This window comes from Ornithorhynchus anatinus, chromosome 13 (assembly GCF_004115215.2).
Source record: "Ornithorhynchus anatinus isolate Pmale09 chromosome 13, mOrnAna1.pri.v4, whole genome shotgun sequence".
Lineage (NCBI taxonomy): Eukaryota > Metazoa > Chordata > Mammalia > Monotremata > Ornithorhynchidae > Ornithorhynchus > Ornithorhynchus anatinus.
The window spans coordinates 32,741,453-32,765,313 of NC_041740.1; the positions used below are offsets into that span (position 1 = coordinate 32,741,453).

Genomic DNA, 23,861 nt, shown 5'->3' on the forward strand with positions numbered 1-23,861 from the left:
TCTGTAAAATAGGGATTAGATACCTGCTCTTTTTCCTAATTAGTCTGCAAATCCCATGTGGGACAGGGCCTGTGTCTGATTATCTTCTATCTATCCCAGTGCTTGGCACACAGTAAGTGCTTAATAAGACCACAATCATTATAAAGAAATAACCAGGCAGGGTCACTCAGGTCTAGGCATATGATACAATTTAATTCAGAAAATACACATTCGTTTATTAATTACATATAACGAGCTAAAATATTTATAAGCATCCACGTTTTATTTTGCCATCGTTTCACTTTCCATACTGTGACTTTGACGATGTAACGCAATCATTCAAGAATATGAACAGATGCCTTTCCAAGTTCTAACAAGCTCATAAATCATCTACTGTACAACAAACTGGTGTGCTTATTATCACTAAAGTACAAAGAACTTCTACATTGCAAGCTGCTCCATGAAAATCAAGGGAGCCTAACATTGTTAGAATACTTCACAGATGTCCACAATTTCATTTTCACTTGCCCTCTATTTGGTTGAAGCACACAGCATCCAAATGCAGAAAACAAATCACCAAAGAGGAATACGGTCTAGAGGCATCCATAAAACTAATTCAGAGAAAAACACAAGATTCATTTCAACTTGGTATAGAAGAAAATTAGTTACCCAATTTAAGAGGCCTCAAGCCAAGAAGTTTGTTTCTTGATTAAATCTGGAAACACTTCATCTTCCCTGCCAGCTTACAGTGCTTTCAACTGATTGTGGGTCATCTCCAGGCAGATGGTGTTAATCCAGGCAGATATTATCTGCAGTTCAGAGCAGGCAGGAACAGAACATGAGAAATGTAACTCATTTCAGGGAGGTTACATTAGAGATTCCATTTCAGCAGACTGATTTAGGGAAATCCACTCAGTCAGTGACTAACTTCAAACCTAAAAGGTCTTTCTCTGGAAATTGACAGAATGGTCAAAATTGGTGGCTGGTAGGGAGATAAAAGGCCATACAAAGATATAGGAGGTAGAGTGGGGTTGGTGGATGAATTGGGTGTTTCCCTTCTGTTTTATTGAGGGAACTGTCTAGATCTATATGATGCAATCCATCACATGAATCTGCAACGTGTCAATATCCGGCAGGATGTCTCCACACTTGGGGCAAGAATGTATTGGAATATTATTCTGCTGTTGCTGCTGCTGTCTCCAACTTCTCTCATCAGCACCTGAGAACACAGCATTAGAAAACAAGTCCTCTAATCTTGAACATCTCGGTTTATAGCTGGTTGGCTGAAAATGTCTCCTTTGAGATAGTTGGTGAAAGTACTATTTCCACTTTTGTTTGCTACTTTTGTGGGAGGAAATACAAAAATCTCAGATTTTTTTCCTCACTGCCTAATTAAGTGGGTGAAGATAGGATGGCCTCTCACTGCTGAGAAGCAAGAGGGGGAGATGATGGGCAGAGAAGAAACTTCCTAAAGAAAGAAATGCCACGCGGGGATTTTGTCCCAAGCCCTGAATTTGAAGGGGTGAATGGAGAACTCAGAGACCTGGAAAAAGTCAGGTCCAGTGGCCAGCTGAGGGCAGTGGTCTTATCCTGACCTTGGGTGATCCAGTCTGGGTCATCACCAGACTGAGGGATCAAGAATATCCTGATCCTCATACCAATGGAATGAGACAGCTTTCAAAACTTGCTTTCTAAAGTTTTATTTTCTAAAAAAGAATCCAAATTAGTCCTAACAGTGAAAGGGCATGGAGGGTGACCAGACTCCAATCATTCCTAATGAGAAGATTATTCAGCCCCAAAGCACTTACGGACATATCCATAATTTATATTAATGCCAGTTCCCCCCTCTATAATGTAAGCTCACTGCGGGCAAGGAATGAATCTACCAACTCTGTTATACTGTACTTTCCCAAGCGCTTAGTACAATGCTCTATACACAGTAAATGCTCAATAGAGATGATGGATGGACTGATTTACCTCTTTGTACAAGGTGAAGCTGCTGGTCCTGATCATTTGCGGTTCGGGCCCCATGACGACTCTGCATCTCCATCAAGGACTGTCTGAGGAGGTTGACAGGGAAGGCAGTGAAAAAATAATTTAAGAGCCCCAGCGGAAGTTTGAAACAGAGCAACTGAATAAAGCCATTCGACTGTGATAAGATAGAGGTTCATCAAGTTAAAGGCAGACAAGAAGGTTTTCCTCTCGGACAAAGTTTAAGGTGCAGTTTGTTCAAATATCCCAGTCCCTACAACAGAGCAGAGAACTGTGAAAGTTTCACTTTACCTACTTGACTCCCCAAGTAGAGAAATCCGAATGGACTTCGGTGGTAGAAGTAGTAACTGTAGTTATTGTATCTATTAAGTGCTTATTGTGTGCAGAGCACTATAGTAAGCACTGGAAAAGAATACACAGATGGGAATTAGATATTGTCCCTGTCTCACCTGGGACACTCTAAGAAATTTTCCCATAGCAGGGATCCTTCCCATCTTGGGAAACTGAACTGTGCAGTGGCATCTAGGAGTGTGTATCCTACATGGGTTCCTTTCCTTGTTCTGGAAAAAGAGTGGAGAAGTAGGATGCCTTGAGGAGACTTGGGAGACAGTAATTATAATAATAATTATGGTATTAAGCGCTTACTAGGTGCCAGGCACTGTTGTAAGTGCTGAGGTGGGTACAAGCAAATCGGGTTGGACACAGTCTCTGTCCCACATAGGGCTTGCATTCTCAATGCCCATTTTACAGATGAGGTAATTGAGGCACAGAGAAGTAAAATGACTTGCCTAAGGTTACACAGCTGATAAGTGGCAGAGCCGGGATTATTGGTTCTACCCTCAGGCTGTCTTGCTAGTGGGTAGGGGGAGGTAAGACTTATGATATCTCATATTCATGACTCTGTTCCCCCTCAAAGGAAGTACTACTAGGCCCAGCTTTGACATTCTACAAATGTTAATCTCCACAGAATTCCAGTTCCTCCTTTCCTGAGCACAATGATTTCTCCTACCTCAGTCTAAATGTATATCTCTCTGGGGCTTTCTTCTGTTATTTCATGGGCTTGCCCGCCCTCTGGCCACATGGAAGGGTCTCAGCTAAGTCTGTGTCCCCACACTTGTCCTCACCATTCTGTGCTTCTAGCCCAGGTAAATTCCCTGAGAGCTCCAAGATGGGGCCTATGATCCTGCTTGGGTTCTTTTGCCTATTATCAGAAGACAGTGAGGAATACAGAACCTATAAAAGCAGAGGTGGGGGAGCTAGGGAAAAGAGAAAATAGTCAAATGCTCTTTCTCCTGGGAGAGAGAGGGTTACAACACTCTCTGAGGCAGTCAGGTAGCACTTACAGAAGGAAAAACTAGTCCAAAAGAAGAACTCCAGAATTGTGGGAGAAGAGAAAACTCTGAATTTCAGAAGGGCGGAGTACAATCACTTCTGCCAGAACGTGTTTTTTCACCATGTTTCAGCTAGGATGTGATGTTGACAATAACAATAATAATGGCAACCCCTTGTCATGTTGGCCCTGGACCCCCTGCCAGGGGGAGGATCAAACTCAAGCCCACCCCACAGTCAGCATTCCTTCCCCCCGCCCCCCTTCGAGGGACTTACCTGCCCCCATCTTCAAAGGCATGGCTGTCTTTCAACAGGTATGTCAGCTGCAGGGCCAGCTGCTCTTTTTCCTCATGAATCTTTTCCCTTGCTGCTCTTTCAGCATGAAAGTCAGAACAATAAACCTCCATCTGTCCAATTGGAGAAAAAAAGTCAGAACACCAAAAGAAGACTCTGAAATACTGGAAAATCATAGTGGATAGGGCATACAGGGAGTCAGTGTGACCTTGGGCAAGTTGCTTAACTTCTGTGCCTCAGTTACCTCATCCGTAAAATGGGGATTAAGACTGTGAGACTCTTGTGGGGTGTGGAGTATGCCCTACCTCATTAGCTTGTATCTACCCTATGCCTGGTACATACCAAGAGCCTAGCAAATACCATAAAAAAAAATCTGTTCTTTTTTCCCCCTTAGACTATACTGATTATCATGCCTCTACATCAGCACTGAGTACAGTGCTCATCTTTAACAAATACAACTGTTACTGTGATTGTTAGCAAACTTTCTTCTGGTTGGAGGAGGGGTAAAGTTGGAGGTCTGAGGGATTTCCCCAAGTGGATCGGATACCTGAGCTCGCAAGACAGCCATGGTGTCCAGGTCTTCCTCCTGCCGGGCAATGGTCTGCTTCATCTCGTCCATCTGGAGCTGCTTGGAAGCCAGGGCTCGCTCTGCCAAGTCCAGCTTCTCCTGGAGTTCCCTCACCACGGCCTGATCCACTTTCTCTGACTGGAAAAGGTTTTTATTGCAGACAGGGATTTGAGACATCTTTGAGAGTTTAAAACTGGATGTTTTTAGAGCCACCAAAAATGAGTGTGTTTTTGAACCCTCCCCAAACTTGGCAATTTTCTCATACCTTGGGCTACAAAAAACTCCACAGCCTGTAAGCTCACTGTGGGCAAGAAATGTGTCTGTTTATTGTTATACTGTACTCTCCCAAGGGCTAATACAGTGCTCTGCACACAGTAGGTGCTCAATTAATAAGATTGACTGACTAAACTAATAGTTTCCCCAAGGGGATTGAAAACCCTCATAGGGGAAAAAAATAAGAGAAACAAAAGCTAAAACCACTCTTCCCTCAAAAAAAAATTGCTTTCCAGAGTCCGGATTTGGGGCCTGAGCAGGCTACCACTTTTCAGTGGGTTATCTTACTGTGTGCAGAGAAGGGAGTAGTTAGATATTAATGTAAGCAAAGGGGGGCCATTCATTTGATAAAAAGAAAGCAAAATATGGTGAAAAGTAGGAAAGAAAAATACACACACAAAAAAAAACCATCAACAGGACCCAATCCCAGCCTTCATATGAGCTCACTGTATAATATCACTTCCCCACCCAGAATTAAACATATATCAAGGGATAGCATTTCACAGACTTGAGTCTGTTATAAGCACATAGCAACTCAATGGTGAGGTCACTACAATTATAGTACAGGATCCATTCATTCCTAGCATGTACTACTGTACACATGATCTTCACAACACAGGGATTGTGTCAAATACACCAGTTCTGTATTTCTCTCCAAATACCTCTTTGCTTTTAAGTTCCTCAATTGCTTTCAGGGAAATATTGTGTTCAAGAAGAAGCTTGCTGTGTGCTGCCTGTAAGTTGGCAAATTTGGACCTGTTTCAGCAAACAGAAACATGACTTTGCAGATATGAAGTGACCCAGATAGATGTCAGTATTTTTTTTTTGATTTCCCTCTTTCCCCCCACCATTCCAGAAACCTGGAAGCACTCCCAAGGACTATCCAGAACCTAGTGGACTGGAACTCAGTTCCAGCCAAAGAAAAAGCCCCAGATAGCTGTTCCGGTATGAAAAATGTGTTGCCATCTGGGCTCCTCCCTGTGGTATACTAGTCTTGTGCCGCCCACCCCCATACCCACGTTCCCTCTCATCCCCACCCTCCTCCCACTCTGCAACACCCACTCGCTACCACTGGTTTCAATTTTACTTTCATCCCTGCCTTGGCACCACTCTGCAACCTGAGATGTGGGACTCAACTCTCATTCCACTCTTGCCTCTAAAAGAATTTCTCGAGTTCTTGCGATACATCCTCGACTTCGGTCCCATCTGAGCTACCCTCTGGGACTCCTTCAAGGGCAGAGTGCCCCAGAGACAACTTTACCCAAACTCTTCTCTCCCTCCAAATCTCACGCTCCTACAGAAATGGCTCCCCCAACCCATGGAAGTGTTTCCAGCTGGACAAACCCACTTCTCATCTTCTGTTTTGGCTTGTTCCATTTTGATCTCTGATTGCATGCTCTCCACCTGCAGCTCCAGCTTCTTGTTGGCGTACACCAGTTCTTGCTTCTCATTCACCTCTAATGGGGTGGCCGAGTGTTTCCTTTCGAGGGTCTGACATCTGAAAATAGTACAGAATGCAGTTTTCCTCCTTAAATTGTGAGTCCCGTGTGGGACGGGGATTGTGTCCAACCTGATGATCTTGTATCTATTCTAGTGCTTAAAACAGAGCTTGACTCAAACGTAATAAATGCCAGGATTATTCATTATTACTATTATTACCACCCTTTTGGTTCATTGAAATGAAAGATTTACATTTTAACATCAGTTACAATGCATTGTTTACCATTTGGAATTGTATTAATGTGCTTTTGTATTAATGGTGAAAAATGAGGTTAAGATATTGAGTGGAGGAACTCAGCCCCTCCCTCTCACAGTACCTGATTTTCCATAGTATTTTCCAACAACTTTCCCTTGCCCTAAGCCCAAGAAGTAGCAATTTTACTTGCCCTGCTGCACTTCCAAATTGCATTTCCACTTTGACCCTCTTTTCTCTTACTTTTCTTGAAGCCTCTTCTTCATCAACTCAGCTTCACTTAGTTTAGCGTGAGTCTCCTGGAGTTCTTTAAACAGGGTGGTCACCTGTTGGTTCAATACTTCCACTTCATTTCCAACCTGTTAAGCAGGAAATTCACACCCAGAAAAGATTACCATCAGGAAGCTAAATATATATGACTACTTACTCTATAGCAGTGACTGCTAAATCAGAATGATCACATTAGAATTTGCCATGTCTCCATTTAATTAATAATTCTAATTGAGCCCACAATAACTTCCTGTCCTCAAAAATTTCGGCAGAAATAGTTTTGTTTTCTTATATTGAATAAACAATTACGGCTAAAAGCCTTATCATAGCACAGTTAAAAGCTAATCATGGTGACAATCCAATCTTAGTATTTCAGAACTACATGGATTACAAAAGAAATTCCCAAGAATAAAAATGGACTGTACTTTTATTCTCGGTAATTATCAAGTGGGGTTGGGTAAGCTCTTTGAGGGCAGGGGATGTGTCTACCAATTCTGTTGTATTGTACTTTCCTAAATGACTAGGACAGCACCAACTGCATAGTGGAGAGCACACATTCACATTCAGTGAAGAAAACTCAAAGCAGCCAAAAGTGTAGCAAATTAACAGAACAATCTTCAACCCCGAAGCCATGTTTTGCCAGAGCGATGCTGCTGACTCTGCCTAACAGAGGAGTTTAGATTCAGTTTCATTTCAGAAGAGCATTGTGTCCCTCACTCACAGTGACACTCACAGACTCTGGGCTCTGCTTCTCCTCTTCCTCTTCTCGACTCCCCTCTGTCTGGGTCTCTTTCTCAGACTGAGCCATTGCTTTCTTTTCTACATCAGAGAGCCTGATAAATTCCAAAGGCAGAAGCACTTTAGTTCTTCACAACAACAGTCAAAAAGCCCTGAAGTGAGCACTGCTCTCAAGTGATATCACAAGCTCCTTGAGAGCAAGGATCGTGTCCACCTACACTACTTCATATCCCAAGTGCTTAGAACAGTGATCTGCACTAAGTGCTCAATAAACAGCAGTGCTTGACTGATTGATATCTGCATTCATAGTTGTATGAGCCTATAGTTTTACATATGACTGTGTTATGTTAACTCTTCCGCTTTCTCAAATATTTATGCTCTATGACTCCTCTTTCATACAATCAAACCAAAGGGATAAATTCTCAAAGTTTACTTTACCAAGCTGAAAGGCAGGGCAAGGTACCAGTAAAAAGTCTTCCTTCCCATTCGGTCAATCGACTGAGCACCACTAATTTTTCTACTAAACCGTTTGAAATGGTAATGGAAACTCACTGACATTATTAGTCAACTGATTGTGCAGTGGAGCATTTAAAAAAAATATAATGACTGCATTCTAAATGAGGGCATTCAAATGTTATTTCACCTGATGCAATATTCATTGCCAGGCATCATACTGCTCGTGCTGACACATTCAGCTTCAAATGACATGAAAACAAAAAACATTTTTAGGACAAACTGGACTCTATGAACTTTATCCTGGATCTTTTCATACTAAATGTCTGTAGGGTTTTACATTCCAAGAGTCTGCAATACTTTCCCTTGTAAAATATATATATGGGTCCTCCAAATACTCTCAGTACAATTTTGGCAAGTTGAATACCTATCTCTGGCTGCCTGAAGGGCAGTTTCCAGCCTCTCCACCTTCTGATTTCCTTCCTTGAGGCAGAGCAGAAGTTGACTCACAGTTAGTTCTTCACGTTCTGAGTAACTCTTTGCTGCATTCACAATTTTGCTCCTATGGAGAGAAAACAAATTGCTTTGAACTGAGGCAGAGATCAAGAACTTAAAAGGTTCCTTTGGAAGTGGGAATTACTGGGCCCCAAGATACACGAGAGCCATGATGTAAGCTTGTTGTGGGCAGGGAATACGTCTATCAACTCTGTTATACTGTACTCTCTCAAGTGCCTAGTACAGTGTTCTGCACCCAGTAAATGCTCAATGATTATGATTGATTGAGATTGGTCCTATGACTCTTTCTTAGCCTACATCATCTCTAGAGAACCAAAAGAGCCCACTGTCTGCTTCCTTCTTGACACTGCAAGTCTCAGGGGCTCAGTAGGGATGGGAAGGGAGTAGCGAGGTGGGAGAGAAAGGAAGGGAAGTCAGAAAGAGCTCTGCTGGGCACGGAAAGCTGTGCTGAACTCAGGTTGGGATGGCCCAGATCTTCCTTTTCCTCCCAACCATACAGGGCAAAGCATCGCACATACACAATTCTGTTCTCTCTGGTTCAAAATGCACATACACAGTTCTGTTCTCTCTGGTTCAAATGAAATGAGGAAGGAGGAAGGTGGAAGTGATTGATAAAAGATGTTATCTGATGGGACAAAGAGGCTTTCTATGTATTTTCCTCTAAAGGTATATACTTGGGACACAAATTTCTCTACTCAAAAGGCTCCACACCCAAACACGTAGCCTGGAGACACTTAAACCACAAAAACCACTTAGCATGTTAAGTTGAAATCAAACTTTTTTCTTGATTTCCTAAATGGGCCTTCATCTCCTGAACTACTGAAAACAAAAGGTCTTGCAAGGACCAGTACTGCCAAGTGGAGTGAAGGGCTGAGGTTGGAGGGAACGGGAATGGGGATAAGAATGAATAAGGATAGGGAATCAATCTCTGCAGGTAAACTGAGTCTTGGAGTTTAATGTAGGAAGAAACCAATAAATATGCCTGGGAACATTAATGACAATTTCAAAGTTCAGTTGTTTCCTTATATCTGCTCCTCTTTGGAAAGGAGATTTAAGGAGACAGAGATGCAGGGGAAGGGAATAAAATGTTACTACTACTACTAATAGTAATGATAATGGCATTTGTTAAGCACCTACTGTGTGCTAAGCACTGAGGTAGATAAAATCAGATTACATGGGGCTAGCAGCCTATGGGGCAGGAAGAATAGGAATGATGATGAGGGAACTGAGGCACAGAGAAGTAAGTTGTCCAAGGTCACACAGCAGACAAATGTTGTTATAAAGTAACTGTTACTTCCTTTGTTTAGTCTTTGAGGGAGTATTTAATTCCAGGAGAAATAATACTCTCATATCAACTGCATTTGTTCATTTCTTTCTACTTGTCTACCCCTTTCCCTTTCGAATGCTTTGAGAGCACATGCAGTGATGAACCTACTCTGTCTTTTCAAGAATCAAGTGAATATACATGATACCAAGGTCTCGGCAGGGTACCTGCCAGCTGATACAAAGCACACCCCAAATAACCCCGCATATACCCACCTGGATTAAGCCAGAAAATCGTAGCTAAACCTCGAGAACTTTTCTAGCTCTGACTCGATTTAGGAGAAAAGAACTGCCCTTATATCGAGAGGGTATATTGGCAGGGAGGAACTGGCTCGGGGTGAGAGTTGCAAAGCAATGTGTTTTCCTTCCAGAAGCTAACCCCAGACTCTCTTTGGCCTTTGTGGAGAAACCAGCCCTCCCCCACACCTCCTTGAGTCAGCAGGTCTAAGATGGTTCCTTTTCCATCAACTGAGCCTGGGTAGGGATTGTCACTGTTGCCGAATTGTACTTTCCAAGCGCTTAGTGCAGTGCTCTGCACACAGTAAGTGCTCAGTAAATACAATTGAGTGAATGAACGAATGCATGACTGCAAGTCTGTGAGAAGTTGCTACTTTCGGTTTTTAAGCACTGGATGAACGTCAAGGCAAGGATAGGTCTCCCCAAGGTAGTTTCAAGATGGATTCCTTGCTCCACATACGTGTCAAAGTTGTCTGCTGGTCTTGGCTGGGAACCATTCATGGTTTCTTTCAAATCCCTGGTCTCGTCTCCTTCCTGAAGAAATAGAGTGTTTTAGTCAAGGCAGCTTAGCTTTATCTAAAACCCACTCTTTTCCCTGTCTTCCAGGTAGATTGAGAGTTTTGCCAAAAATTGCTTCCCCCACCCCTTGGCAAAAAAATCTATATCTGGAAAACATAGTCCACTCGGATGAAAGGGGAATAAGAGAGATAAATTTCCTGTCCTCCCTTTTCAAATCACAAAAATCTTTCCTTGAGCAAAGAGTTCTGAGAGTTCTTGAGTTCAGGGTCAAAGTAACAGCTATATTAGTTGGGTAATTTTTTTTCTGGTATTTGTCATGAGCTTACCATGTGTCAAACACTGATCTAAGTCTTGGGGTAGGTGCAAGTTAATTAGGTCAGACCCAGTCCCTGTCCCGCAAGAGGCTCACAGTCTAAGTACAACGGAGAACAGGCAATGAATCCCCATTTTACTGTTGAGGGAACTGTGGCCCAGAGAAGTGAAGTGATGTGCCCAAGGACACAAAGCAAGCAATCGGCAGAGTCAGGATTAAAATCCGGGTCCTCTGACTCCCGGGCCCGTGCTCTTTCCACTAGATCATGCTCTTTCTCCAGCCTCTATCCAAGACCACTAGGGAAGAGCCACACAGCTCGTTGCAGCTCCTCCATTTTCAGCTCAATGCCACCCTTTGCTCCCTCTTGCTTCCCTACATCCTAGACAGAGGAATACTCAATCACCTCACTCGCTCCTACCTCAGCTTGCTACTCTGTTATTACAACCCGGCCTGCACACTTCACTCCTCTAATGCCAACCTACTCACTGACCTTGATCTCACCTATCTCGCTGCCAACCTCGTGCCCACATCCTGCCTCTGGCCTGAAACACCCTCTCTCTTCTGACAGATAATTACTCTCCCCACCTTCAAAGCCTTTCCCCTTGACTCTATTTATTGCCATTATTCTTGTCTGCCTGTCTCCCCCGATTAGACTGTAAGCCCATCAGAGGGCAGGGACTGTCTCTATCTGTTGCCGATTTGTATATTCCAAGCTCTTAGTACAGTGCTCTGCACATAGTAAGCGCTCAATAAATACTATTGAATGAATGAATGAATCTCCTCCAAGAGGCCTTCCCTGAGTAAGCCCTCCTCTCCTCTTCTCTCACTCCCTTTTGCAACGCCCTGAATTGCTCCTTTCTTCATCCCCTCTTCCCAACCCCACAGTACTTACGTACATATTCGTAATTTATTTATTTATATTAATGTCTGACTCCCTCTCTAGACTGTAACTTGGTTGTGTGCAGGGAATGTGCCTCTTATGTTGTTGCACTGTACTCTCCCAAGTGCTTAGTACGGTACTCTGCAAACAGTAAGCGCTCAATAAATAAGATTGACTGACTGAGCAGACTCGGAAGCTATAAACGGCTGCAGACAGAGAGTGGCGCAGCTCATTGCTTTCCCTAGGCATAATGGATGAGCTGCTACCTGCCTCTGACCACGCAGCCTGTTGGACACCTTGTGAGTGGTGTGAGGCAGGCCAAGTAGAGGCAGTGGAAGAGGATGCCACAAGTTGCCAGAAACTAAATTTACACCCTGAAGTGCAAGAAGTTCTTTTGAAAAGGATAAACATGGTAGATGTAAATTTTTTCGATTGCATTAGACCTTTCACATTCTTAGGCCATCTCTTTTCCAACTCACTGAGATGGAGCAAGAAAAATGCTTCCCCCCCGGCTCAAGTTCCCTTCTTCAAGGATGATTATTATTCATGGCATGAAGAGGGGAAGGGGTTGATCAATTTGAGGGAGGGAGACATTCCATCAGGAGCAAGTGCCCAGATGGGCAGCTTTTGTGAATTTATCAGTTCATTTGTGGCATTAAAATCTCTCTGACAATAGAGATGAGCTGTTTCAATTCCTTCAGGCATTTCCCAGAGAAGGCACACCTGCAAAGATGCCATTTGCAACTTCAGTAATCTACAAAATCCCTTGATTTATGCCACCATTGGCACAGCTAGGTTGGAGGTTGGATAGCTTTGCTGTGTGATCATTGTTTTTACAAGCCACTTCCTTTTTGAAACTCTTGAGGTTAGGATACGATAAACTGTAAATAATAAAGTCACGTTTTGGAAAATGAATGAACCCTCTAACCCCTGGCCCTACTTTCCTTCCCAAACCTCCAAGGCAGCTAATATTTTAAACTACTACCAGACTGCTGATCTCCCTCAAAGGCACACGTATGGATGCTTTATGTCTTTGGGAAATAAATCACTGAGGGAGATATCTCTTTATAGCTTTTCTGGACTCCCAAATTGAATGGATATAGATGCCAAAGTCGCCAACAACCTGGGCATTTTTCATCATCCCCATCCAATCATATTTCACTCCACAGAGAAAATTCCACTCCAACAAGAAATTTATCAATCAATAAATAGTGTTTCTCTTGCATTTTACTACCTGGGACCATCATCATGGGGTTAACATCCCTTTTTCAGATTTGAAAGATGGCACTGCTTAAATCCGGCAGGATTTCAGAACCTACCGCCATTCTAATTTCCACGAAGGAGTCCTCAGAGCTGCCTGTGCTGTTCAGTTTGAGCTGCAATTCTGATATTATGCCAAGCAGATCTGCCTTCTCCGCCTGAAGTCGAGCCAGTTGTATTTTCAGCTGCTCCACTTCTTGTTCTGTGTCTTTCCTGGGATTCTTGGAGTCACCTGCAGGGTCCTGGAAATTTGAAAAACAAACAGAGGAAAAGCACCAAGACTGTTATGCCTCTCACCCAACAAACTTGCATTATAGCTTCCCTCTCTTCCTAATCAATCAATCAATGATTTTTACTTACTGTGTGCAAAGCACTGTACTAAGCCCTTGGGAGAGTGCAGTACAATATAGTAGGTAGAAACAATCCCTGCCCATGAGGAGTTTACAGATTAGAGAGGGAGACAGACATTAAATAAATTATAGATGCTGTGGGGATGGGATGAAAATCAAAGTGCTTAAAGGTTACAGCCCTAAGTGCAAAGGTGATATAAAAGGAAAGGCAAATATGGGGTGTGAGGGTTTAGGGAAGACTTCTTGGAGGAGACATGATTTTAGATATGAGCCCTCACATTTGGAAATCATGCCTTGAGCTTAACCATGTATTTTCTGGAACATCACCCAAAATGGCAACTTCCCCATAACCATCTCAATAATTTGAAACACCCTAAAACCAATAAGAAAAGGCTTTCTTTCTAATAGGGGCCAGATGAATAATCCCTAAATCTCATCGGCAGTGGACAATTCACCCATGAAGTGGTCCCAAAACCCAGATTTCCTTAAAGCAGAGGAAGGTCAGAAGCAGTCATCTCAGCCTTCCAATCCAAAGAATGCTTGTCCTACCTGGCTAGATGTTGATATCTGCACATTTTGACAACCGGGGTTATAGCAAGAAGCAGAGTAATACCACCTCCGGCACCAAGAAATTCCCATATGGTAAACCAACTGGTGGTTGCAAAATTTGGAAATGGATATTGTACAGTACTCTGGACACAGCAGGTTATCAATAAAGCTGATTGATTGGATTTTTTGCAAGTGTGAGGTGCTGTTAAGATCCAGGAGAACTCAGGAAGATTAAGATGTAGATCTTGGTGTCTTGGGCAGAAAAAAGGTGAAACTGATCAGAGATAAGAGGGGAAAAAAGCAAGATACACAGACAACATTCACAGTGTTTTTAGCTGTTGAGCTAAACCCATGAAATAGTCAAACCAATTAAATCCTGTTTTCTGGGATTATCTCTTTCAAAAAATGAATACAGTACATAAGGTACTAGTTACTATAGTGAATCTACCTCAAAAATACAGTTTATTCTGTCTGGTTTTTCTATGAGGAAAGGACAAAGCTTGCAAATATAAAGGCAGGAGGTTTTTATGTCTGTCGATAGTTTTCCCCTCCATTCTTAGAATCCAGCCCTAAAAGACCTCTTCCTCTAATTACTGAAATGACGCTAGTGCTAGGTCAATAGCTCTCCCAGTGAAACAAGCTGTAAGTTGAATGAAGTTAAGGTTGAAAAAGCTGTTGCCTGAAATTCAGGAACAGTGAAGTAGCAAAGCATTCTTCATCCTTTCTGAACTCCCTAGGCAATGACTGAAGAGGATGACAATAAGAGCCTAATAATAATAATAATAATAATGTTGGTATTTGTTAAGCGCTTACTATGTGCCGAGCACTGTTCTAAGCGCTGGGGTAGACACAGGGGAATCAGGTTGTCCCACGTGGGGCTCACAGTCTTAATCTGAGGCACAGAGAAGTTAAGTGACTTGCCCACAGTCACATAGCTGACAAGTGGCAGAGCTGGGATTCGAACTCATGAGCCCTGACTCCAAAGCCCGTGCTCTTTCCACTGAGCCACGCTGCTTCTCCAATGATGGCTTTCAAGAGGGAGGGGGCAAGGGAGATATACAGACCATATATCTGATTCAGCCTCACATTGTCCATTTCCAGCTGCTTTCTCCACCGCTGCCAAGGTCCCACAACCAGTCTCTGTAATAACGGCCAACTGTCTAATCTCAGATCACCCCAAATAATAAAGTAGGCTTCTCTCTATCCCCCCGGAAGGAGAAGGTGATTTCCTATTTCTTGTACGACAAGCTCCCAGAGAGATTTCTAATTCAGGACTGAAAAAAAAGGCTATTTACCCCGAGTACAGATCCCAGTTCTATTGGAACTGGGGTTTGTGACAGTTGCAAAACGAAAGACGTAAGAGTTGAGATACTGGAAATTTGATTTGCTTTAGAAAAAGAGGCCAAACAGGATGTGAATAGGAGATATGAAGAACTATTGGATAAGAAACCATTTCAGTGCCTTTCAAAAGCAGAAATGAGGGTAGAAGCTAGGAGCACATGGATGTATCAGGTTGGGAGAAAAGTTAGGAAAACAATGACCCTGAGCACATTAATGTGTTTCCTCTTTACTCCCTTACCTCGGTCCTCAATCTGGTTTGCAAATAAATCATGCCAGTCTGCCTGGAAAATGCTATGTCTGGTCCCAATGCTGAGTCCCAACTCCCTGGCAACTGCCTAAACAGACCCAACGGCTTTTAGAACCTTCCCCCTCTGACCATAATTCCCCTTGCCTCAGCAGATCAGAGGCAACTGTCAGGTCATTCCTCACAACCAAAACCGACCACCCTCTCCCCTACCACCTTACCCCAAACAATACATTCTGCTGTATTTTCCGGGTGAAACCCACAGTTCACGTACTGCTGCTTGGGATATATACTGCCGATGGGAAAGTGGCCCTAAAAGAGCCGCTGGGTTTTGACCCCCCTAATTACTCCCTTCTTTTTTCTGAGGGTGGGGGCAGGGGATCCACACCCTTTTATGGGCTTGGAAACATCAGTTCCATCCCTTATTTCAGGCAGAATCCTAACCGAGTAAATCAACCATTCAGTATATCTGTGATAAGTTTCCACACACCTTGGCGCTGCACTAAAAACTTGGAAGAGCACAACAGTAGAAAGAATACAAGGGACCCTGCCCTACGCTGAAGACATTACAATACAAATAATAGCAGGGCTTCATCCCTGAGAGGATGTGTTAAGTAGTGGAGAATCAGGAAGAGAGTAACCAGTAGAGATGTGTGGCTTAGGAGTAGGAATTGTCACTCACAGAGCAGGGCAATGTGGACATGAATGATCATCGCTTTGCCCAAGGAGCCGGCATCCAAAGGAGGTGGGGGATTTGATGTGGAAGAACTAATCTAGAACATCAGTGCCTCTTAAAGGAATGCATACTGTTTTGCCCACATTATCTTGGCTCAAAGAAAGATGATGATGATAATTGCATTTGTTAAATACTAATTATGTGACTAGCATTGTACTAAGCACTGGAGGAAGATACAAGATAACCCACTGGATGCAATCCTTGTCCCAGATTGGGGTCACAGTCTAAGAAGGAGGGAGAACAGGTATTGAATCCCCATCTTAAGGATGAGGAAACTGAGGTACTGAGAAGTTAAGTGACTTGCCCAAGGTGACAGCAAGCAACTAGAGTAGCTGGGATTAGAAGCCAGTTCCTCTATTTTACAAGCCCGGGCTACTTATCTCTGATATATTAACCTTTGGATGATATGGCAATTTCTATTCACTAGTATTCCAAAGACACTGCTCTCAAATCTCTTACCAGAGGAAAATTATTTTAAAAGAAAATAAAAAGAACAAAACCCGAAGTCCTCAGTTCTCAACTATAGCCATATATCCTGTAAGGTGAGAATGAATTCAAAGCACCCTATTTGCATACCTCCATAAATCTTTTCTTTTCCCCTTTCACATCATCAAGCTCTTGCTTCAGCTTTTCCTTCTCATTGCTCAAGGCCAACAAACGCTCTTTAGCTTCTTTGAACTTTGACTCAAAAAACTGGCGTTCTTCCTTCTGTTTTTCTCTCCAGGCTGACAGCTCTTCGAACCGTCCTTTCATAGCCTGATTATTCAGCTTCATGGCTTCTGGGGAAGGTTCAAAGAGAGGACATTGGTATATGCAAAGAGCAGGGAAATGAGCCTTTTGGCAGGTTGAAGGGTCAGGGTCTCCCATTCAAATCTCCCTCACGAGAACTTTCTGACCTAGTTCCGAACCCAAAGAGCCAGGGTTCCACTTGGGCCCTAAAAATGAGGAGGAGGAGGATGTCCAGTGTTAGCTTCTTTCTTTTAATGGTATTTGTTAAGCGCTTACTATGTGTACAAAACTGTTCTAAGTGCTGAGGTAGGTACAAATTAATTAGGCCGGACGGAGACTTTGTCCCACAAGGGGTTCACAGGAGGGAGAACAGATATTTAATCCCCATTTTACTGCTGAGGAAACTGAGGCACAGAGAAGTTAAGTAAACTTGCCCAAGGTCACAGAGAAAAAAATCAGTTGAGCCAGGATTACAACTCATGTCCTTTGACTCCCAGGTCTGTGCTCTTTCCACTAGGCCATGCTGCTGCAATACAATCTATCAATCAGTGATATTCACTGAGCGCTTACTCTGAGCATAGCACTTCATTGAGCATTTGGGAGAGTACAAAAGATTCAGTAGCTATGATCTCTGCCCTCAATGAGTGGATAATATTGTTAAGGAGGCAGATATTAAAATAAATTAAATCCATTTCTGGGGCTGATCTGGTGGTGCTTAACTAACATTTTAACATCAAAAACCCAGTAACAACTACTGATCAAGTTTCATTCACTACACCCAATCATCAAATAAGTCATGTGATGCCAAATTTTCTACCAACTGTTGGCTAGGGAAGTAGTGTAGCCTAGTGGAAAGAGGGTAGATTTGGGAGCCAGAGGACCTGGGCTTTAATCTTGGCTTTGCCACTTGTCTGCTCTATGATTTAGGGCAAGTCACTTCTCTGTGCCTCAGTTTATGATCTGAAAAACAGACATTAAACACCCATTCTCCCTCCCCCTCAGATTGTGAGGACCACGTAGGACAGGGTGAACTGATTAACCAGTATCTACCCCAGTGCTTAGTCCAGTACTTGGGACACAGAGTACTGAACAAATATCACAATTACTATTAATTATTATTTATCCGACCATTATGGAGTTGTTTTACGTGGGGTTCTGCTTTGTATCAGGTTAGTTACATTAGCTAAAGCCCAGCACTTTAAAGAGAGTCAGCCCGGCCTGTAATAAACTAAATGAAAATGAAAGTTAACTCACTGCACTAGAACGATACTGGGTTTCACCAGATTTCTAATGCTCATTGCTATCGGTCAGATCATCACCAAGAGCCTGGTGACTGTATGTGAGCCTAGTGAACACTGAGTATTACTGCTGATACATTTTTAATTATTTAAAGGTTTGATGATATTGATAAGGCAATGTCAACTGTCTTTTTCCTTCAATAGCTTATGTAATATTCTTTCATGCCAAGATTTGTTACTCTGTGGCTCCAGACAATTTAGAAGCTTTCTAGAACAAAGTTTACAGCTACTGTCCTTCAAAACAAATTCAGTTTTTTACAAATCAGTGGCCTTCTAGAATATAGTATATCTAATTCTCATCTGTGTAATCTTACTCAGTAGAGTGCTATGGGTGCAAGTAAGCATTTGAACTTGTTATGGGCAGGGTACACGTCTACCAACACTGTTATATTGTACAGTGCTTAGTACAGTGCTCTGCACCCAGGAAACACTCAATAAATATGAGTGATTGACTGATTAATAAATTCTATTACTACAACTACTACTACTAATTCCCTGAGACAAAGCCAGTATATTTTTCTGGAATCCAACCTGTATTTGTATGTGTGTGAAAGAGAGGCCTTTTCCAAAGTCACACTCCTTGGCAAACACAGATCTGGCTGATTCCAGTGGATTACACTCTACATCTTTCCCCCAAAGAAGATCCTGACAAAGGGACTGGATCTTTGCTCAAGGGTGCCTACGCTACCTCCAGAATTGATATTAGCAGATTTCGTCATGGGTCCTCCCCAAACACTCATTCTGTCCTTTCACTGGTCCAGGGAGGTGGTGAGTTTGATTGTTCTTGTGAAGAAATGACGGGGGAAGAAGATACATGATAGGTGATCCCAAGGGATTACACTATGGAAAGGTACTTGGAAACATGAGAAATATGATAAGAGGAACAGAGGTGAAGGATCCTACTCTTTACTCTTTCACCTTTTAATTGGTGGTTCTCAATAAGAAGCTCCTTCATCTGCTGCAGCATTTCTTCTGGAGTGAAAGTTTCCAGGTTCGGGTGAACCAAATTATGAGGTCCGTTTCCTGTGATGGGCTTGGGACATTCCCCATTTCCAGCAGGATGGCTCAACGGCTGGCTGGACATTGTAGCAGTTTCTGTGAAAGGAATAGAACTATATATTATTTCTGTGTAATATACCGCACCTTAAATCCTCTAAATTAGAGCTTTCAAACAACATTTCTGCTGCTTTGGGTCCAGTATTTACCACATTACTTTTTTTCAAGGGTCCACTAAATCCCAAAGGCTTCACAAGGTGATGTCATTGGAAAAAAATTTGATGACGTTTCATTTGACAGCATACAAAGCTGTAGAGATTTCACTATTCTCGTTCACTTACTACACCTCTGTCACAAATTGATATGGTAATTGTCCAACTGATTAGGTGCTTGCCAGTCATTACTTAGAGCTTTTATTGATTTTTCAGAATACCTCTGCTACATTCTCTCTCTCTCTCTCTCTTTCGTATGAGACAAGAAAAGCCCCCAAAATAAAGTATAACCACACTTGCAGTCACAGGAAGCTAGTAGGTCATGCAGAAAGTAGTACATCTGTCCTTAGAACTTCAGAAATAAAGCATTACTCATGGCAAGATTTTATTCTGAGTTCAAATATGGTTTAGGGGCAAGATTCATGATATATGTTCCTTAATTTGAAGCGGAATATATTCCATTTCCTAGCCATTCACCCCATTATCTATTATTTGAGGATACTGTGGGGAAACATGGAAATCACATCATTAAATGACACCACACCTCAGTCTTCACATCTTTCAAATAGAAAAACATCAGAATTCTCCTATCTAGTTATAGCTTATTGATAGACTGTAAAGGGATGTATAATGTTACTATAAATGTGAACAGTGTGCCAAATAAAAGTAAGCTAAAAGAAGCCCTACATGGGGAAAAAACGTGGCATCACTAATGCCAAAGAGATATCTTTTTGGATTGATTGTCTACTGAGCAACAGATCAAATTCCCACAGCTCATTACAACTGTCTGGTCGGAATGATATCCTGCCCCACGTCTAGGTCAATTATGTGTGCAATAAATGGAATAAAAATATCTACAAATGAGTTAGTCTAGTGGCCCACTGGAAAGAGCATTCATTCATTAGTATTTATTGAGTGCTTACTATGTGCAGAGCACTGTACTAAGCGCTTGGAATGTATAATTCGGAACAGATAGAGACAATCCCTGCCCACTGACGGGCTCACAGTCGAATCGGGGGAGACAGAGAGACAAAAACAATAGCAATAAATAGAATCAAGGGGATGTACACCTCATTAACAAAATAAATAGGGTAGTAAAAATACATACAAGTGAGCAAATGACCACAGTGCTGAAGGGAGGGGAAGGGAGAGGGGGAGGAGCAGAGGGAAAGGGGCGAAAGGGGGCTTAGCTGAGGGGAGGTGAGGGCTTAGCTGAGGGGAGGTGAGCGGGGGGCAGAGAGGCATCAGAGGGAGCAGAGGGAAAAGGGGAAACTCAGTCTTGGAAGGCCTCTTGGAGGAGGTGATCTCTCAGTAGGGCTTTGAAGAGGGGAAGAGAGTTAGTTTGGCAGAGGTGAGGATGGAGGGCATTCCGGGACAGCTGGAGGACGTGGGCCAGGGGTCGACGGCGGGATAGGCGAGAACGGGGGACGATGAGGAGGGGAGTGGCAGAGGAGCGGAGCATGCGGGGTAGGCAGTAGAAGGAGAGAAGGGAGGTGAGGTAGGAGGGGGCAAGGTGATGGGGAGCCTTGAAGCCCTGAGTGAGAAGATTTTGTTTCATGCAGAGGTTGACAGGCAACCACTGGAGGTTTTTTAAGGAGGGGAGTGACATGCCCAGAGCGTTTCTGCAGGAAGATGATCCCGGGAGAGCCAGGAGGAAGGGAGATCAGAGAGAAGGCTGATATCCAGCCGGGATACTATGAGAGCCTGTACCAGTAAGATAGCCATTTGGAGCAAAGAGCAAAGACTTGGGTTCTTAACCCAGCTCTGCCATTTGTTTGGGCAAGTCACTTATCTCCTCTGTGCTTCGGTTTGCTCATCTGTAAAATGAGGATGAAATACCTGCTCTTCCTCCTTCTCAGACTGTGAGCTCCATGTGGGACAGGGACTGTGTCAGGTCTTAAGGACTTGAATTTATACCAGTGCTTAGAACAGTGCTTGGCACATAGTAAGTGCTTAACAAACACCACAATAATTATTTACATATCCTTAACAATCCAGCGCTTATCCAGTGCTTTCTGTGTGGGGAGCACTGTATAAAGACTTGGGAGAGTACAAGATAACAGAGTTGGTAGACACGCCCTGTCCACAATGAGCTTTTAGTTTAGAAGAGGAGACAGACATTAATATAAAGAGATAAATTCCAGAGGTGTACTTATGCACGTTGATAATGTGGGGCTAAAAGAAGGGTGACTAAAGGGTGCAAGGGTGACACAGAAGCGAGAGGGAATGAGGGTTTAGTCAGTGAAGGCCTCTTGGAGGAGATGTTCTTTTAATACATTTTGAAGGTGGTGGCTAGTGATCGTCTATCAGATATGAAGTGGGAGGGTGTTCTAGACCAGAGGCAGAATGTGGGTGAGAGGTCGACGGCCAGATAGACGAGATTGAGGTACAGTGAGTAGGTTGGTGTTAGAGGAGCAAAGTGTGTGGGCTGGGTTGTAATAAGAAATCAGGTAAGGTAGGAGGGGGCAATGCTAGCTTTAAAGGCTATGGTAAAGAGTTTTTGTTTGATATGGGGATGGATGGACAACCACTGGAGGCTCTTGAGGAGCACTGGGGAAACAAGGATTTAACAGTTTTCTAGAAAAAGTCTGGGCAGCAGAGTAAACTATGGAATGAAATGGGAAGTGACAGAAAGCAGGGAGGTCAGCAAGCAGGCTGATTCAGTAATCAAGGTGGGACAGGTAATTTCTTAGATTAATGTGACAGCAGTTTAGATGGAGAGGAAAGGGTGGACACTCTACTATTATACTCTGTATTATATACCTTTACTCTACTATTTCCCCTGTTATTCTTTTTACTGTCCATCTCCCACTGGAGATTATAAGCTCCTCGTGGGCAGGGAACACTCTACTATAATTCTCTATATCATATACCTTTACTATTTCCCGTTATTCTTTTTATTGTCCATCTCCCATTGGGGATTGTAAGATCCCTGTAGGCAGGGAACACGACTATCGACTCTATCATACTGCATTTCTCCAAGCGCTCAGTACAGAGCTCTGCACACAGCAAGCACTCCATAGAAACCACCGGTTTGCTTTAAGTCTCCCCAACTCAAAACCGGTTTAAAAAAACTGCTTTAAAAAAGTATCATTCACATGCAATATACTTCATAATCAATACTACCAGACATTTGATGAATATGCCACTAATTAGCATACACGTAATAAGCTCACTGAGGGGTCTGGATTTACAGAACTTTAAGGCAAAACACCGGGTGCCTAAGAAGGACCACTAAACTCAAAAGGACAAGAAGGGCGTTTTCTTCCTAGTTGTGTTGAACAACTGCAGCGTCTGTTTTCTCCGGGGCGGTGACCGCTGGTGAAGGGTTCCGGGGGTGGAGAAGAGGGAGGGGTTGGACTTTATAATTTACAGCTCGATCTCTTGCCCCTTAATGACCCTTGAATGCCAAGGTCGGTGCAAGGCCGGCTCTGCCCCTGCCTGGGGTGGGATGGGGTGGGGGGCAGGCGGGTCCCCGGGCCCTCTCCCGAGGACAGCGAGCTGAGAGAAGCCTGAGTGTCGAGGAGGTGACCCAGGGACCCAGGCTCCTTTGCCTTCCAGAGCCCCCCCCCCCCCCCCCCCCCCCCCCGGTCCCTTGGTCAGTCCTCTCCCCGCCCCGGCTGTCGCAGCTCGGCGTCCTGTCGCTCAGCCCGGGGACGGAGGGACGGAGGAGGTGGGTTGGTCCAGGGGATCTGGTCCCCTTGGCCCAGTGGGCAGGACCTCCCGGGCGGGAAGGGGGCTGGAGAGAGGGACGGCCGGAGAGGGCCGAGGGGGATGGAGGCAGAGGGAGAGGGCGTGCCTGGCAGAAGGGCAAAGCTGCTCTTCTCTACTCTACCCTACCCTGGCCTGATCGGTCTTGCTCTGGCATGGCCGGCCCTCTTCTGCCCTGTCCTGGTCAGTCCGGCCCTGCCCTGGCCTGTCCTATCCTGGTCAGTCCGATCCTGGCCTGGTCAGTCCTGCCCTGTCCTGGTCAGTCCGGACCTGCCCTGCCCTGTCCTAGTCAGTCCGATCCTGGCCTGGTCAGTCCGTTCCTGCCCCGTCCTATCCTGGCCTGTCCTGGTCAGTCCGATCCTGCCCTGCCCTGTCCTGTCCTGGTCAGTCCGATCCTGCCCTGTCCTGCCCAGTCCGATCCTGGCCTGTCCTGGTCAGTCCGATCCTGGCCTGTCCTGGTCAGTCCTGTCCTGCCCTATCCGATCCTGGCCTCAGTCCGTTCCTGCCCCGTCCTATCCTGGCCCGTCCTGGTCAGTCCGATCCTGCCCTGCCCTGTCCTGCCCAGTCCGATCCTGGCCTGTCCTGCCCAGTCCGATCCTGACCTGTCCTGGTCAGTCCTGTCCTGCCCTATCCGATCCTGGCCTCAGTCCGTTCCTGCCCCGTCCTATCCTGGCCCGTCCTGGTCAGTCCGATCCTGCCCTGCCCTGTCCTGGTCAGTCCGATCCTGGCCTGTCCTGCCCAGTCCGATCCTGGCCTGTCCTGGTCAGTCCTGTCCTGCCCTATCCGATCCTGGCCTGGTCAGTCCGGTCCTGTCCGGGCCGCGGGGCTTTCACTCTGTTTCCGCCATCCGGGCCGTGGTTGGGCTCCGTCCTGTCCGGGGTCGGACCCGGGCCCGCCGGCCGCCCCCTCCCTCCTTCCGTCCCTCCGTCCCTCCCCGCCGGGGCCCCGCTCACCAGGGGAGGCGGCCGGTCACCGCGATCCCTCCATGGCGGGGGTGGGGGCCGGCCGGAGGAGGAGGGGCAGGCTGTGACCCCGCCCCGACCCCGGGCTGAGCCGGG

The 23,861-nt window shown here is 44.6% G+C and overlaps 1 protein-coding gene across 5 annotated transcripts; it reads right to left on the reverse strand.

Moving 5' to 3' along the window:
- Positions 1 to 171: 171 nt before the first annotated feature.
- OPTN (optineurin) lies at positions 172 to 23,861 on the reverse strand. 5 transcript variants are annotated; one of them, XM_039913881.1, is made up of 14 exons: positions 23,757 to 23,861; positions 18,803 to 18,979; positions 16,434 to 16,633; positions 12,697 to 12,879; positions 10,126 to 10,199; positions 8,017 to 8,151; positions 7,120 to 7,231; positions 6,372 to 6,487; positions 5,784 to 5,933; positions 5,098 to 5,191; positions 4,142 to 4,300; positions 3,577 to 3,707; positions 1,957 to 2,039; positions 172 to 1,198 (listed from the first exon to the last, which is right to left on the reverse strand). In XM_039913881.1, exons 2-14 carry the CDS (start codon positions 18,966 to 18,968, stop codon positions 1,065 to 1,067), a joined length of 1,737 nt encoding a protein of 578 aa, XP_039769815.1. In that variant the 5' UTR covers positions 18,969 to 18,979; positions 23,757 to 23,861; the 3' UTR covers positions 172 to 1,064. The 5 variants fall into 5 exon arrangements, with proteins under 5 accessions (XP_039769815.1, XP_039769816.1, XP_039769817.1 ...); XM_039913882.1 differs by having other exon boundaries at positions 7,132 to 7,231; positions 16,434 to 16,636; positions 23,757 to 23,860; XM_039913883.1 differs by having other exon boundaries at positions 172 to 788; positions 16,434 to 16,636; positions 23,757 to 23,860.